Source organism: Pimephales promelas, chromosome 12 (assembly GCF_988280905.1).
Source record: "Pimephales promelas chromosome 12, fPimPro1.hap1.1, whole genome shotgun sequence".
Taxonomy (NCBI): Eukaryota; Metazoa; Chordata; class Actinopteri; order Cypriniformes; family Leuciscidae; genus Pimephales; species Pimephales promelas.
In genome coordinates, this window is record NC_142780.1 from 26,913,417 (window position 1) to 26,931,462 (window position 18,046).

An 18,046-nucleotide genomic window follows, 5' to 3' on the forward strand; every position below is an offset into this window, starting at 1 on the left:
GGTGTAAAAGTTTCATATCACAAATTCCATGTCACAAAACTAGGCATGAGTGATATCAAATCACATATCAAAACCTGAAGAGTTGTTCTACAAATAAAGTTCAGTTGACCTTTAATCACAAGTCAAACCATCCTTTGACTTGATAGGCCTATGTTTTGATGTCATCAATGTCAGTTTTGGGAAGGTTAACAGATCTGTCTGGCACATGTTATCTCAAATACTGGTAATTTAACCCACAGCCTTGAGAACATTTTGGCATTGGAGATATAATGAATACAATTAAGATAATGATGAATGTTTTTGCCTTAAGGACTTCAAGTACACTTAGCCTAATAAATTGTATGGAGATGCCTTAAACACTATTGACATTTAGCTCTATGCTCAAGGATAGACTAGGCCTACATGTTTACTGTGCACAATCTTGGTGACATTTAAAGATCCCAGACTGACAAACAACACAGAGTGAAAAAATAGGAAATATTTTATACCTGTAAATAAAAAATATATATATCATAATGACATTATCTTATAAGATAATGTCATTACGATACTTTTTTATTGATGGAATTGTTGATCGTTTTAATAACATGGAGTTATGATGATGAACATGGACACATGGGGACGACAATAATTAAAATTAAATTAAATGGAATATGATCAATTGTTTTGTTTAAAACGTGCATCTCCTGGACATCCTCATGAAGAAAGAAAACAAACACAGTAAAGTTGGATTTTTTTGCTTATTTGAGGAAAACTTGCTATATATAGTTTGGTCAGTCGGCCCATTAATTTTTACAGGCCTACCGGTTTTATATTCATGTAGGCTACAGAACAGGCAACATATTTCGTGGAATGACACCTGCACCTACACTTATCTGGTCCAACCTATGGGTCCAACACAGGAAGGTTTTTCTTTAGACAAAGCGTTTTTGTCACTGCAAACAATTTGACACTGATTGCCGATAAGTGTTGAGCTGGAGAGAGAGACAGTCAAGTGTGAAAGCGATGGGGGCGGAGACAGACTTCACCTTGTCTTCACCATAGATTTCACGGCTCCCATTCAGCACTGCTGTGTGTATGGGGATCCAGACACGCGCGTGGATCTCTTTATGAGGAATCCGGACAGTGCGGGGAATGATATCGGCGATTGGTGTGTAATAGTCTCTAACGGGCGCATAATCACCTCACTGGAGGGAATCTCTTTCTTTCTTTGATTTTTTGCAAGATAATAAAATAAGATGGACAGCTCGGACAAGGAGAACAGGTCGGATGAAGAATTTGAATCACCCGAAGAGGAAGAGGTAGACCCAAGAATTCAGGTAGATTGTCGTTTATTTTTGTGATTAAAGGCATGTCAATGTAGCCAAATGAGATGAAAAGAGTGATCGTTTCAAACACACTTACACATTAAGTTAGTCTAATAATTGATTGGTTTCATATCACATTTTGCTTATCAGTGACACTGCATGTTATTGACTTCTTGACACTGAGGGGGAATTATTGATTAATTCGCCGCAACTTGATTTTTATTGTCGGCTCGTCTGCGGTACTGAGTGCACTGGTGCCTCTATTGAATGAGTGTTGCCAGATCCCGCTCAATAAACAAGCCAATCTGATCTGACAAAACACACAAATACGCAAAGAAGCGACGCTAGGGTTTTTTCTATCGCAAAGATAATAGGTATGCAGATCCATTTGATTTGATGTAGGCCTACAGTAGCATAGACCTGACATGCATTTGGAGAATCACCGGGAAAAGTCAAGAAAAGGGGTGGAAACTATAGCGAATTTAAATTGACAACTGTTAGGCTATTCTTGATCATGCTTCATTAGGTATCAAGCACTCGCAGTTATGAAATAACAATTGCAATCCGATACTCTACATAATTTTATCTGCTTTGATTTGTATTGTTTATGATAGCCGGTCTAAATGTGCATATAGCATCAACCAAGTTTTCTTTCACTCCTTTGTTTGCGCTACTGCAATCTATGAGATCCAAATGAAAGTGAATCACTCAATGGGATATCTGTCTATTTTACATTTCTGACTCTTGAGTTTTCTTTACAGGGAGAGCTTGAGAAGCTGAATCAGTCCACAGATGACATCAATAGATGTGAAACTGAGCTTGAGGTATGATTGCAAGATCCAAAAATTGTCAAATAATATTCATAGAATAGATATAATTTTATTTAATTTTTAAATGAAAGCCAAAGCCCATTTGGGCTGCTTATTGGTGGTGGTATTTTTTTTTCTTCATTTGTGTGCATACGAATTTCAATTTTTCTTTTCTAATATGATGCCATATTCTTGCTTCTTAAAATGTATCAGTTGGCAAATTGTTAATAGAAGTCACCTGTTTTAAGTTTGGATTTTGTACCATGGCACACCAAGGAACAGAATGTGTTATGATATGAGGATTTTGCAATAGATGGTGTTCCTGGAGCACCATAAATGACTGGAATCTTGTATCCAGTAATGAATGTGCTTCACTCACTGTAAAAAGTTGATGAAAGATCAAAGCCAAAAAAAAAAAAAAGTCAAGGAATATGATGGGCCTATTTTTGTTGATATTTGGCATTTTAATTCAGACCATTATTTAAGAGTCCAGCACAGATCTCAGTGATGCAGCATGCAGAAAACAAGGACATTTTTAGACAAAAACACACTCAGCTCTTCAGAATCATGTCATGTGGGCACTTTGGTCACACTGAATTGTCCCGATGCCACTGAGTTCATTGTTTAGGCATGTCCTAATTTAATAATTTAATAAAATGACTTAGCTAGTCTGTAGTCTGATTGTGAGTCAAAAAGAGGCCGAAAGAGAAATACTTTCTCAAAATGTCTTAAAATCGCCTGTTTGCCGATTTCTCTGGCAGCCCAGCTCCGGAAGCAAAAACACTCTGAACATAGCATTAGCAAGTTGTTTCCTGCAGATAATGAAGTAGGCTAGGCTAGGGCACATGCTAACTGTATAGTAGTAAGTTGGAAGAGCCGTGAAGATTTATATAGATCTTTATTGATTGGGACATCTCTAAACTTCTTAAAATCCAATGGAAAGCTTCTGGCTTGTTTTGTGTTTTGAAGTCGACTTTTGATGGTCATTAATAAAAACACAAGAGAATGGAATACTTTGCAACATGCCACAATTTGCAATTTATTAGCACAGAATTATACAGATGCTGACAGACAATAGCAACATTGCAATGCGTTTTTGTGTAATAGATTATTGATGCACATGTCGGCATAACATAATTACGCAAGATATAAGCCTACTCACTGTCACAGTTTTTACTTTTCGACCCTGGTTTGCATGTAAGAAGATGAGGGGATTGATGTGGGCTGGATGGAGGCTCGAACAGCCAAGAATCTTTTGCAAAGCTTGGCCAAACGAGGAAAATTGTTGTGCCTTGAGCACCTCCTCTAGTGGTCACACACAACTACATCACATTGCTTAATCACATGATCAGCGCGATTAGTCGACGTCAAGCTTTAAGCGTCATAGCAGAGCATTATTTATAATTGAATTGTCTGTACAACCCCTATTTTATACATACAAAAAATTAAGAAAGTTCAAGTTGTCACTGTTTATGCAGACTTTCATGACACAGTCCAACTCTGTGATTGTTCTGAGAATCCCGTAGCCTAATTGAGCTATTTGTCTGTCAACTAAATTAGTGTTGCTTTTGCGTCACTGGCCATGTTGTACTTCAAAGGGCCTAAAGATTTAACTCTTGGTCTTCTTTTTTTCCTGGAATGCAAGTGCTGCACATAATCAATCTGTGTTGATGGGGGATTTATGGGATTTAACTGAATTGCTTAGGCTTGGGCAATAAATGGAAAATAATGATTTAACTACACGGAAAAAGCTTGTTTACAACTCAGGCGAAAAGCATATTTTTTCCATGTCCTTCAGACATATTCACAAATCTTCTTGAAAATCTGATTACAGATAAACTAATTTTGCTCCCTTTTTATCTATAGTACATTTTGTACATTCTACATGTGCAAAGTAGGCTAGTTGACCATAATGCCATGGCAAGTTGGAATCTTAAAAGTATCCAAATGGTCATGTCATTTCACTGTATAATTTTTGTTTTTTAATATTTATTATATATAATATAATTATACATAGCATTACTTGTGCTTCCAATTATTCAATTGATTTCAGATTTTTTTGTCAGCATAAATCAATGTGGTCATTTCTATAAAGTTTGTTTGTGCCATCTCAACTCTGCATGTTTGTTTTGGTTAGCATGATGTGTTACAATGCATCACCTTTGATCCAGAGCTATGTTCATAAAAGAAATAACTCAAAAACTGCACATAATTATGGTTGGTATCAGTAAGCTAAATTAGCTCATATTTATTTTCATGTAATGGCCATTATTAAATTGATATATTTTGTTTAAATAAATATACAATTAATTAAATAAAATGAAATGCTACAAATTCAAAAATGGAAATTAATTTTGAGATTTGCTGAATTTTATTTAACAAATAAAGTTTTATTGTTTTTTTTAGTGTTGTTTGATGTAAATTTTTTATGCCATTTGATATCATCATTAATAATAAATATATATATTTTTAAGATTAACGTTGAGTTTGCATTTAAATGACAAATAGTCTCTGATTTTTGCTGGTATCGATATATTGTGCATCCCTAAACATCCCATTTGATTGTTCATGTTTGGTTCGTGTCTAGGATGCCAGGCAGAAGTTTCGTTCTGTGCTGGTGGAAGCCACTTTAAAGCTGGACGAGCTGGTGAAGAAGATTGGAAAAGCGGTCGAGGAATCGAAGCCGTACTGGGAGGCCCGGCGGGTGGCACGGCAGGTGAGGCCAAGAAAATCAAAACAAGGACCCAATATTTTCTTCCTAAAGCCAACTTCACCCACACAGCGTCTGTTTTTAGTTGGCACTCCACCATTTTGTCTGCGGTGTGTTTTCTTTTATCCCTCTCTGGAGATTGCTGTGCTATCAGCTTGTTATCTGAGCTGGATGGCACAGTAGCATTAACTCTAGATCTGTCACAGGTGGTTGGCTTCATTCAACAAGGCGACTTTGCAGAGAAAGAGAGAGAATTTTTAAATGCTCAATTCTCATTTCCCCTTTCTCAAAGGCCTGTGCTATTCTAAGAGCAGATTATCAGTTTATTTCAGTTAGTGAATTGCAGCTGGGGTGTTGAAGGGGGGGGAAATGGCTGTAAAATTTCTCAGCTTTGACTTGTAAAAGCAAAGTTCCTCTGATTTTATTGTTTACAACATTTGGTGAACTTTATTTGACTGAATCAGTAACAACAGGAGAGTTGACCTAATCTGAAACTAGGGCAAGATAGTGTTATGCTTTTCACTCCATGAAGGAAGAATTTTTGGTGGCCTATTTAATTTCACTGTTTCCTTGGTGGTGAAGGAGAGCGATGTGCCCTTTAAAGTTATTTTCTTCAGGGACAAACAAAAGTGTTTTTATGGAAACAGTCCTGTTTGGGTTGTCAAGCTCCTTTATAATGAAAAATGTGGAGATGATTAATTTAAACTGGTTTAAATTGTCTTCGCTCTTCTGAAGGATGAGCTTTTATACTGACAGTTTATCCTAATTTGAAACACCGTTGCCTTTTAGCGAGTGTTTTGTCTTGAATAATTCTACATTGTCAATGATAAACTTGGGGGGAAAACCCCTCAAAATTGCACAAACAAAAGGGTGAGAGATGTTGATGGTTTTTACTATTATTAAAGAGTTAGCTCAACCCAAAATGAAAATGATGTCATTCCACACCCGTAAGACTTTCGTTCATCTTCTGAACACAAATCTTTTTGATGAAATCTGAGAGCTTTAAGTACTCTTCATTGACAGCTACGCAACTACCCCTTTGACGCTTCAAAAAGTTCATAAAGAGATCGTAAAACGAATCCATATTAATCGAGGCATTTAGACCAACTTTTCTGATGGGATTTGTTCACTTTATATATGAAGAGGTTTAATTTAGGCTCGAAGATGATTTACAACTTTGGGGTGAACTGACCCTTTTATTTATTTATTTTTTACTACTACTACTAATATAAAAATAATATTAATATTTATAATGAATCTTAGCTTCATTTATTATTAATCTTTGCTTGATACACAAATATGCCATTTATTTATAAAATAATAATATTCATTATCATAATTATCTTAAATTAATATTTGCTTACTGTACAAATTTTTATGCCATTTGATGATGACTATGATCTTTATTAGTAGTATTAATAATACCTCAACTCTTTATAATTGGTCTTTGCTTGATGCACCATTTGTATGTAATATCTGTTTTTTTCTACGTGGACAGGATGACCCAAATTCCCAAACGAGTGAGACCGTGACAATTATGGTTTTCATATGTGTAACAGATATGTCAGGATTTACACTGCATGATCAGTCTCTCTCTCTCTCTCTCCTCTGTGCTATCTCTCTGCAGTGAACACTTGACTGCAGTGAAGCTTTAACTGTTTCATGTCTCTCTACCCCCACCTCCATCTCTGTCTGAACATCTCCCCCTGAATTTCCATCAATATATTTAGAAAAGCATTTCAGACAACCACTTATGACCTCTTCTGCCAGTTTTATTTTTCGCACGCATCAGTGGAAATCCCCCCCTAATTCAATTGTTACCTTATTTAGAGCGAACCCCTCCTCCCCCCTCTGAGCTTTTTCTTGGTTTGAAATCACTTCTGCAACAGACAACATCCTTTTTCTTTATATATGTGTATTTGCTATATTCAGAGAAGCAGCTGGCTGTTCTGGTGCATTCCAATGTCTCTCTAAATAAAAGGCCTTGTCTCGTTTTTAAAAGGGGTCAGTTTGCTGTCCCATGACAGCTTGTTTATCTAGCAGTATATTTTCTCATACAAATGTGATTTCTTATTCGTGTCATATGCATGGCTCACAAGGCTTCAGCAGCAGTTGTCAGAATCTTTTAGCTCTGAACTGAAGGCTGTTGAAGGTTCTTGAGTTTAAATGGAATGCGTGATGAGGTATAATGAATGCAGGAAACTGTATAAGCACCACGTATGACTGGTTTGCTGATTCGTGGATCGAAGTTTTTTTCAGAACCTTTCTCAAATTAATAATTCAGAACACATTTCTCATTAAGAGCTCCTCTGAATAATGCACACACAACATGCTCATTCTCATACATACATTGGTTTTCCGGCTACTGTACTTCCAGTATGCTTGTAAAAAAATGATTTTGCTGGGATGGATTTGTGAAGACTTCAACATCGTCATTCCTTACTAAGAGCCGTGAAATGTATTTTAAAGGCGAATTAAATTAATGAAGTTGCGTATTTTGACGCAATTATTTCGGTAGCATTAGAGGGATAGTTCACACAGAAAAGAACATTTTCATAATTGAGTCACCATCATGTCATTCCAAATCTGTACGGGTCTCTTCTGCAGGATACGAAAGAAGATATTTTGAGAAAGTCAATTTGGTCCAATGTTCTTTTGGCCATTTACACTGCTAGTATTATGTTCTTAAAATTTTTGAAAGGATGCTCTGATGAACAATACAGTAATAAAAACAGTTATGTTGTGAAATATGATTTCAATTTAAAAGAGCTATTTTCTATTTGAATACATTTTAAAATGTAATTTATTCCTGTGGACATTACTTCAGTTTTCAGTCACATGATCCTTCTCAAATCATTGAAAACAGTTGTGCTGACTCATATTTTTATGGACACCAGGATCAGGATTCTTTTATGAATAGAAAGTTTAATAGAACAACATTTTTATTTTGTGACAATAAAAAAAGTTTACAAAATTTACATACTTGCCAAATAAAAGCAAGTCTGTTTATTTCTCTGATCCTAAGAATTAAACAGGCTGTTTTTGCTGTTGTACCTTTGAGACTTCTGAATGTAAATAACTAGCATAATGATTTGCTAGCCATGTGTTTAGCTAATCAGTATATAACCACAATGTAGAGTGTGGAAATGAGTGCCAGTGCTTAAGTGCTGTGAACGTTAGACTCTGTCTAGATACAACACTGAACTGCTCTGTTTTAGAAGAGCAAGGGAAATCATTTTTCCGTGATGTGTCCTCAGATCACACTTGAACTCAGGGAAGGCCCTTTCTGCTGTCCATTTGTCATGTCCAATGATGATTTCAATGGTCTCACTCAGCACTTGGGTTTGAGAAGCGGGTCCCACTCTTGTCAGATGTCCCGCCAGCAGAGCTAAAACACCTGCAGCTATGTGTGGGTGTCATGAAACTCTCTCAGAATGCCACTGCAGTCTTCTCATAAAAATACGAGTAGCTTGCTTGAATATAAATTCTTTCGCTTTATGACTACCTCAGATGTCCTCAATGCGAACTTGTGTTTTCTTAAAGCCTGGATTATCGCAATGTTTTTGCTTTTCCTGGTTGTATGCTGTCATGGGATAATTAAAAATAATGTGGTTTGTTTGTTCAGAAAATGCTCAGTTTACAGCTTTGACATTTAGCCTTAAATATTGTTGACGTTCATAGCAAATTAGCCGTGATTATTACTATGACGCATACATTTGACTATTGAGTTGGATACAATTAGACTAATAGTACACAAAGGCCAATGTTGCTTGGTAAGTCAAAAGCATTATGATAAGATTTTTTCCTCAAACACTATAAGACATAATGTAATATTGTGAAGCATTCCCAGCTCACAAAAATATGTTCTTAAAACAATTTGAAGTGTTATTTATTTTTTAAAAGTTTAAAAAACTTTTTTGGTTATGGAAATATTACATTTTGCAAACATTATGCTGTCTTGGTGGTAAATTGCTATAGATGTTTAATGGTGACTGCATGGCACCAAAGCAAATTTATTGCCATCAGTATATGAGTCATAACCCCTCTGCTGCCTTCCACCTTCAGTCAATAAGCTTTAAAGAATAAGCTGAAGAATTGTATAATGGCTATATTTATCAGAGATACACTTTTTTTTTTTTTTTTTTTTTTGTTGTTTTTCGTAATGAGAATATTTCATTGTGTAGAAACCCATTTTGGCCCCGAATCAGCTCATGGTTTATTTTCTGTCACAGAAAATTTTGATAAGATGAACTCTATATTAGTCTCACGTTTTAGCTTGAAGTCCCAGTAGGCCATGTTCGTTGAAGTAATGAAAGCATTAGTCTTGAGAGGGGTGATCTCCAGGTCAAAAAGAGCCACAAATGATCTTGTTTTTATGCCAGTCAAATGAGATGTACAAAAGCATTGCAAATGACTTGAACAAATTGTCCTGGTTCTGGCATAATGACATCAAAACAGCATGTCAACTGGGTCACCATCGACCCAGAACATCTCATTATGAGGTTGTCGTCTCTGTGTAATTTTTGGGATGAAGGATGAAGCTTTGATGTAATACCCAAAGACTTTTCCATAAACAAAGAAGTACTTTTTCTGTCCATTTAATGGCAGTAAAGTTAATAATCCTCTTCGTCTATCGCTTTTTCCTGGAATGAAATCCAATTCTTTTTGTGCTGCTTGTTAAATATTAAATGTGATTTATTGCAATGCCTCTCTTTGCTGTGAAACTGATTTGAAGCTGTTAGTATTAACACGCTACTCTGGAAATAACTTTAGACCTCAAGAGTACCTCTGAGCGCAATTTGAATGAATATTTTAACAAGTTTTTCACTGCATAAACACGAAAGCTTCTAAAGTTTTGGCATCTGCTGAATTCTTAAGAGTACTGGCCATTTTAAAGACTTAGTAGCTGGATTTGTTGTCTTTTTATGGTTATGTTTACACTAGTGCTGTCAATCAGTTAAAAAAGTTACTAATTAATCGACATTTTTTGTAATTAATCACAATCAGAGGTTTTTAATGTATGTAATCATTTCACATTTCCAAATTAATTTTGAAACAACATAATGATTGTATATTTTTAATATTTGTTAAATGTCTTTTTTTTTTTCGTTTTTCTTTTTTTTACAAATGAAGGCCAGTGTCTCGGATACCATACTGCTAGTCTCAATGAAATTGATTCTTTTTCTCAGTTTTAGCAATTAATTGTAGCCATTCAACATTGCAATTTTGAATTTTAACATTTATTAGGCTTTTTAATAATCACATTATAATGTCACATTTATTTGTGGCTTTAATACATTTTATTTTATTTCATTTCACAACTTTCTACACTTCTTTCTAGCCCTTGATCTTTCTGTGTCCTTTCCTGGGTGAACTGGAGATCTGTGCTGCCATCTGCAGTGGTCGTCTGTTGTCAGCTCTCTGTGGCAATGCGGCAGCATCATGTCAACTGTAAAGCCTGAGCTAAAAATAGCCTGTGTGTGAGTGAAGAAGGGATGGAGGAAAAGGAAAGAAAAAGTAAATGAATTGAGCTGGTTTAAATGAAGAATGAAAGGCTATAATTAGACAGATTGGATGAAAGGTAGAGGATTATCCCTGGGATTATTACGTATCCATTGGACTGCCAGTGTTCGATACAGTGCACATTCAGTTTTGAATCTCATAGCATGTAAGGTCTTATAGTAGATATATGTTTTACTTTCCCTGGGTGACAGACATAACAAGAATGTTGTTTTATTGTGAAGATTCACATTGCTCTTTACCTGTATAACAAATGTAACTGACATTTCAAACATAACCATAATGTCTTACAAGAAGAAGTAGTTTTATTTATATAGCGCCTTTCCAGAAGCTCAAGGTCACTTTACATTGTACATACAAAACATTTAGACACCCACATATACGTTAGTCACATAGGATTATATATATATATACGTATATTCTGTATATATGACATTATTCAAAACGGAGATGAATGAATGTCGTGGACCACCCAAAGAAGGGCAGTTTCAATGCTGTGTGATGGGCGAAATCCAGATTGAAATGGTTCAAAAAGACCATTAGCATCCAAATGTGTTCGTAAATGTGAAGCAACAACCCCTTCAAGGACTTTGCTCAAGAATGTTAAATTGGATATCGGTCTGTAGTTGTCCATATTAAGGTGGTCCAGGCCTGTTTTTTTTTTTTTCGGGGTCACCGCAGCCATTTTTAATTCGGCTGGAACAATGCCAGATGCCAAAATACAGTTTATCATATGTAGGGATGCACGATATATCAGCCAGCATATCGGTATCGGCCGATATATGTTAATTTTTAATGTTATCGTTATCGGCCTGGTAAGAAAATGTGGCCGATATATTCAAGCCGATAAATAATGTATTATTCCCTTCAGCTGAGACGCTTTTTTGAGCACTGTTTGTTTTTGATTTTCTTGAAATATTATTGAAATCTCTTTAAAAAATGAAAATATTGTTCGGTACAACATGTGCAACGCAAATCTGTCATATCGTCTGTACAACACGATAACATCATTATAATCGTGCGCTTGGGACATGGATTTAATTGTGAGACTTTTGTTTTTGTAATCAGGCTCTCAAAAATTAGATAAAAATTTGGATTTAAATTTATCGGCCGCTATATCGGTTATCGGCTTTCAAATATAAAGAATTATCGGTTATCGGTATCGGCCAAAATTTTCATATCGGTGCATCCCTATATGTTTACCCGCTACCTTTTTGATGACATCACGCTCGCTATGACTTGTCAGGAAGCAACGTGTAGTCTGACATGTGTCTTGTCCACGACACGACAAGATTTTAGGAGTCAAAATTGCGTAATCTGACACAGTGACTATCGTAACAGACCAAAAAATTCGTGTAATCTGAACCAGGCATAACATTCTCACACTGGAAGTGAACGAAAGTCACATTGTGAACGCATTACGGTGCCTGCATAACAAATGTAACTGTCATTTCATAAATAACCATATAATGTTTTAAACTTGTTTGTGCTTATGTGTGTAGATAGATATGTAGATTGAGTAATATTGATGCATAATGCAGATCATAAAGTTTGAATGAATTACTGGCATAATTAATTATGATTTTCTTTAAATTTCTGAGCTGGTTTATATGATCTCTCCCTATGCTTTAAATCTCTTCAAAGTAAATGTGAAACTGCCTCATTGCCATTGGTTGGTTTAAAAACCCATCCTGTTTTGTTAGGCTTAGTCGGTAAGAGGTTTCCGCTGAGGTTTTCTGTCAGTGGGAGTTACGTGGAGATTAGAGTTAAAAAGTGATGGAATAGGAAAGGATTACGTTTTGCACGACTTTAGCATGGCTTGCTGTAATTCACCATAAAGGAAGTCCAAGGGTGACTTTTAATATGTCACCATACAGGAAGTTCTGTGCATTTGTATAGTTTCTCCATCTCTTACACTGATTGCGTCATGGATTATCCACATTGTTGTATACTGTGGCATTGCATTGTTTATGTAAATCCCTTCTGCCTGTTTCCTAGACTCAGCTGGAAGCACAGAGATCCACGCAAGACTTCCACAGGGCCACGGAGGTACTGCGGGCGGCCAAAGAGACCATCGCCCTGGCTGAACAGAGGCTGCTGGAGGACGACAAGAAGCAGTTTGACTCAGCCTGGCAGGAGATGCTCAACCACGCAACACAGCGAGTGAGTGATGCAAAGGTGTGGGATGGTAGGATGAGGTAAACCAGGAAGTACTCTAACATCCCTGTTCTGGTTTATAGGTGATGGAGGCAGAGCAGATAAAAACACGCAGTGAGCTTCTGCACAAGGAGACCGCTGCCAAATACACTGCCGCCATGAGCCGAATGAAACAGCTGGAGAAGAAGCTCAAACGCACCATCAACAAGTCTAAGTATGCACCCAATCAAGCATTCAGTCAAACCATTTTGGATATCGACCGATATGAAACACTGAGATCGTGATAAAGTTTTCAGCCATATGTCCCAGCCCTAACTCCAAGGCCCGAAACAATTCCAAGTATGAAAACAAGTCAGTATGAAATATGTTAGGCAATTTGTAATGCACCACCGTACATCGTTTTGCATTGTTATTGTTTCTACGTAGGCAGTTTTTGCTGAGAGTCAGCCATCTGTGTCTATGAGACTAGGCTCATGTTAAACCCTTAACTATCAGTTTAGGGAGGTTTCTCACACATGTTGGTGATTCAGCAGGCTCAACTCTGTCACTGAACTTTATTAATCCTCTCACTCATCATTAGATAGCATGTGAACGGTTGCCATGGTAATATGCACAATTATATTTATAGGCCTTTACAGTAGCTCTAATCACTTTTTCTCACTCTCTTTTTCAGGCCCTACTTTGAAATGAAGGCAAAGTATTACTTGCAACTTGAGGTACTTATAAATGTTTCATGATAAGTGCTACATGATAAATCTTTTTTTAAATGCATAATTAGTCATTTTATTATAATTTCAAAATCTACAAATCTATTAAAGATTTACTTAACATTTAAAAATAACATTTAAAAAATGTAATTTAGAATTTGTTTTGAGAAAAAAAATAAGAACTTTTGATAGGGGTTTGCTTAAAACGAGAAAAAACTATTTACATTTGCTAATTTTACATATTCTCCAAAAACAATCTTCTCAAATATTTAATACAAAAATTATAAATGCATATTAGTATTAATTAGTAATTGTATTATAATTTCAAAATCTACAAATCTATTAAAGATTTACTTAACATTTAAAAATAACATTTAAAAAATGTAATTTAAAATTAGTTTTGAGAAAAAATTAAGAACTTTTGATAGGGGTTTGCTTAAAACGACAAAAAACTATTTACATTTGCTAATTTTACATATTTTCCAAAAACAATCTTCTCAAATATTTAATACAGAAATTATAAATGCATATTTTTAATTATTTAATAATGTTTTTATAATTGAATCTATTTACATGTATGTGTTGGCCCTTACTTCCTTTTTCATATCTTGTTTAATGTCAACTCAGTCATTTGTCCTTCCCTTTTAAGCAACTGAAGAAGAATGTGGATGACCTCCAGGCCAAGCTGACGCAGGCTAAAGGGGAATATAAGTCAGCCCTCAGGAACCTGGAGATGATCTCAGATGAGATCCATGAGCGGAGACGTTCTTCAGCCATAGGCCCGCGGGAGAGAGGTGTGGGTGCAGAGGGCGACGGTGTCATTGGTGAAGACTTGTCTGGCTTTAAGATGGAGTCTGATGGAATATCAAGTGAGTCTCTAGACAGCACTCTAGGCATCATATAATTTCCCACAATGATTTTTAAAAGGCAGCCTACTGAGAGTCTAAGGCCCCGACCTGATTAAGATAATGTGATTTGTTGGTTTTAAAAACCTTTGGATATAAAGGTTTATGTCTACATAAAATGTCTATTTATATAAAAATTCCAAACTATAGCCTGACCATCTACATTTTCCAGAATCTGATTTTTCCTTTGTCTTCCTGCAGTGGCGTCTGGGTCCTTCGAGGATGAAAACTGCAGCACGAGTGCCATGTCAGAGGAGGACTCTGAGACTCAGTCCAACAGTAGCTTCAGTTCTGGGACGAACAGCCCTCTGGACTTGCCTTACCCTTTCTCCTCCTCATCCTCCTTTTCCTCTGCCTCTCCAACCTCCACCTCCCCCTCCTCTCGCCCCTGCAGTCTGGACCTGCCCAGCACCATCTCTCTGTCTGATTTTAACCTGTTGTCCCCCATCCTCGGCCCACGCAGCGAATGCAGTGGCGCATCCTCCCCCGAGTGCGACCTAGAGAGAGGTGAGATATTCTTAGATGCGTTTGCGTTGATGGATGGGACCCAAATAACGCTGCACTAGCACGTGAGGGATTGAATTAAGGCTTGTTCTTGTTTCTCCTGTGAGACGATGCCATTTTTCTTTGTTTCCTGCCTGCTTGCACCTGTGCCCTCTAGGGGGGGTTCATTAATCTTACTGAGCGATAACTGTGTGGCTTTTCAGCGCCTAAATAACTTCAAAACCATATCTGCTAAAATGTGATGTTTTTAAAGCAGGGCTGTACATTTTCACATGAATAGAAATATCTAGAATAATTTTAAAATGATGTATATTTATTTTTTTTCTAAAAATATTTAGTTTTACATTTATATCACAAGTACATTTAGTACAATTATTGTAAAAAATGTATAATATCCTTATTATAATAATTTCTATAATTAACATTTTATTATAATAATAATTTAATACACAGTATAATTAGTTTAATTATTGAAAAATATATAATGTCCTTATCATTATTATATTTTATCATTAACATTTTATTATTTATAACTTATTATAAAGCTTTTAAATAAACAGTACAATTTATATATACACTCACCTAAAGGATTATTAGGAACACCAGGACCACACCCCTAAATGCTTTGAAACAACTGCCATGTGATTGGTTGATTAGATAATTGCATTAATGTGAAATTGAACAGGTGTTCCTAATAATCCTTTAGGCGAGTGTATATGTGTGCATGTGTGTGTGTTTATATATATATATATATATATTTATTCCAGGAAATACATGAACTGAACAAATGTATATTTTGAGTGAAATGTAGGTCGCTTTGTATAAAAGCGTTTGACAAATACATACATGTTAATTATAATTATACTAATATTTTGCTCTTTAATTACTGTAGTTGACTAATCAGCTTCATTGTGTACAGGTGACAGAGCAGAAGGTGCCGAAACCGTACTGGACAACGCTCTCAATAACAATCGTATAAGCAACACTAAAACAACCTTTGGCCTGGATAGCCGTTTCCGACTGCTATCACTAAAACTTAGCCGAAATGAAAGCAGTAAAAATGCTCAGAAATCCACAATCCTGCTTGATGGGATGTGACTGCAGGATTCCCACGGCATTGATGTTTTCATTCACATTCTGTGTGCTATGGAATGGCACTGGCAGCCACTCGTCCTTCACTTCAGTGTCATCCCAGCCCATTCCCGATCCGCCAACTTTCAGACTGAACTTTCACTCGATCTCACATGTGCGAGAAAAGCAACCCATGACACGATGTGCTGACTGCTGAGGAGACAAATATGGAACTGGGTAAAGCTTTGAAAAGACAACAAATCTCCATAAAATACATCAATTGTGAGATCAGCATTCCCACACGTTCCAGTTAAGGTCTAAAGAGTCTGAAGACACTTACTGATGACGTTAGCACTTGTTAAGATGCATAAGAGATTAGTTATGCTGTAGATTTATGCCACTTGTTGTCTTTTTAAAATTTGTGTAACTGTCATGGAAAACATACAGTCAGATTTGTGTGGCAGTATAACGTTACATCTGTGCATGAACAGACTCTCCTGCATGCCCTTCATAAACTCTCTTAAAAAAGGACTCAAAATCATCTGAGGAACCTCTTCGCTGCATCGGTGACTCTCGAGGAAGTGAATCCAAGCGACTGCATCACAGGACACCTTCTCAACGTCATCCGGAGACCTGCAGCAGAACCAGGCTGATCCGTACAGGTCACTTCCACCTTCCTTCACAAGCCAAAAGTGTGAGCTTCCCTACACGGGTGGACAGTGTGCAATGCATGCCGCTCCATTTTTGTCTCTCTACGTAAAGAACAATCTTCATTTTCAATATAATAGAAAAAAAAGCAATAGAAACAATAGTTTTGTGGAAGAATGGTTCAGAAAGTAGCATACTAAGCTGGATCTACTGTACTTGCACTGTTCTGAAGGGGGCAGAGGGCTTATGGGAATCCTTTTGATGGGTCTCGGTGGGGAACGTACATCACTGATTAAGACGACGATTACGGAGCGTTTCATCCAGCTTGTGTGGTGCAGTAGGCACTGATTTCGACACCAATGGCAAAGCTTCAGGTCTAGTCATTAGGCTTTGTGTTTTTGTGTGACCTTGTCTCAGTTTTTTTTTTCTTCTCAAATGTTAGTTCTTTTGATCTGTTGCCGTTTTGAGAAACGATGGTAAGAAAAAAAACCCTGTAACAGTATTTAAGTGATTTATGGCGTCTAGTCTTTCGTTGTTTACAAAGCTTGTGTAATTGTTTTCAGACTGAAATAAAATGATAGCTACAGCACAATTATTAGTCAAGTAAGTCAAATAATCACTGTTAGCTTACTGCCATGTCTGAGTCGATAACCCTGTGTGCTATGCCACTCCGGCCTCAGTTTGAGTACCGGCTTGCAGTCTTTTTGTACTCTCTACTTAATAAAAAAATATTGGGCAGTCTTCAGTGTCATACGATCCTTCAGAAATCATACTCATATGCTGATTTATTGCTCTAGAAACATTACCAATGATGAAAACAGCTGTACTGTTTAATATTTTTGATGACACGGTGCCAAATTTTTCAGTTTTTTGTTTTTTTAGGAATAAAAAAGATAAAAAGAGCAGCATTTTCTTTTTGAATTTGTAATTTTATAAATGTCTTTACTGATTATTTTTGATCCATTTAATGCATACATGCAGAAAAAACATTATTTTCTTTCCAAAAAAATACACTTACTAACCCCAAACTTTTAAATGGTATTGTGTATCTATGAAATATAGGCCTATGGTAGAGAATGGCGCTACCAAGCTCATGGGTTTAATTCCCAGAGATCACACATACAGCCGATATATAAACCTTAAAGAATATAAAACTTTCCCAGTGTCAAATGTGAGTAAAAATAGGCCCTGGCGGGTATATGAAATGGTGTCAATTGCCAGTTGACCGGTATCTTTTTGCAACGTTGTGAGAACAACGTGAACTCCACTCGGGACAGTTGACAGACCAGTGCTTCATCTTCACAAGTGTTTAAGCCTTGGAAATTTAAATATTCAGACACAAGAAGACGTGAAAGGGAACTCAATTTGTTGCACATTGTCTGGAAAGTTTTGTGAATATGCAAATATTGAATTGTGAATTGAGCTCTCTTTTGCGTCTTCTTGCAAATTCACGGACAAATTCACAAAAAAAATCCTAGTAAACACAGTCTGTTATGAAACATCAGTGAACATAAACAAAAGAGAAAGAAGAGTCGGTATCAGTGTATTGGATCAGTGCATTAGATCTTAAAGTGACAGCAGCCTAATAAGAACAAAGAAAACAAATTCACTGCTCTTGACTAAATAACTTTAAAAAGGATTCATCTGTTTAATTTATTATTATTATTTTAATATTCAATTCAATGTCTCTACCTGAAAACTTAAATTA

At 36.3% G+C, this 18,046-nt stretch overlaps 1 protein-coding gene across 1 annotated transcript; it reads left to right on the plus strand.

Moving 5' to 3' along the window:
* Window positions 1–900: 900 nt before the first annotated feature.
* On the plus strand, window positions 901–17,079 carry sh3bp5b (SH3-domain binding protein 5b (BTK-associated)). The gene is made up of 9 exons (XM_039679557.2): window positions 901–1,319; window positions 2,069–2,131; window positions 4,704–4,832; window positions 12,345–12,509; window positions 12,587–12,717; window positions 13,177–13,219; window positions 13,860–14,079; window positions 14,317–14,622; window positions 15,539–17,079. The coding sequence occupies exons 1-9, from the start codon at window positions 1,239–1,241 to the stop codon at window positions 15,715–15,717; spliced, it is 1,317 nt and encodes a 438-aa protein (XP_039535491.2). The 5' UTR covers window positions 901–1,238; the 3' UTR covers window positions 15,718–17,079.
* Window positions 17,080–18,046: the final 967 nt, after the last annotated feature.

Excerpts from the sequence above, each read along its gene's own strand:
- sh3bp5b (XM_039679557.2), top strand. The coding sequence starts at position 1,239 with ATGGACAGCTCGGACAAGGAGAACAGGTCGGATGAAGAATTTGAATCA. Across the intron at positions 4,833-12,344 it reads CCCGGCGGGTGGCACGGCAG|ACTCAGCTGGAAGCACAGAG; the intron begins GTGAGGCCAAGA and ends CCTGTTTCCTAG. Across the intron at positions 12,718-13,176 it reads CGCACCATCAACAAGTCTAA|GCCCTACTTTGAAATGAAGG; the intron begins GTATGCACCCAA and ends TCTCTTTTTCAG.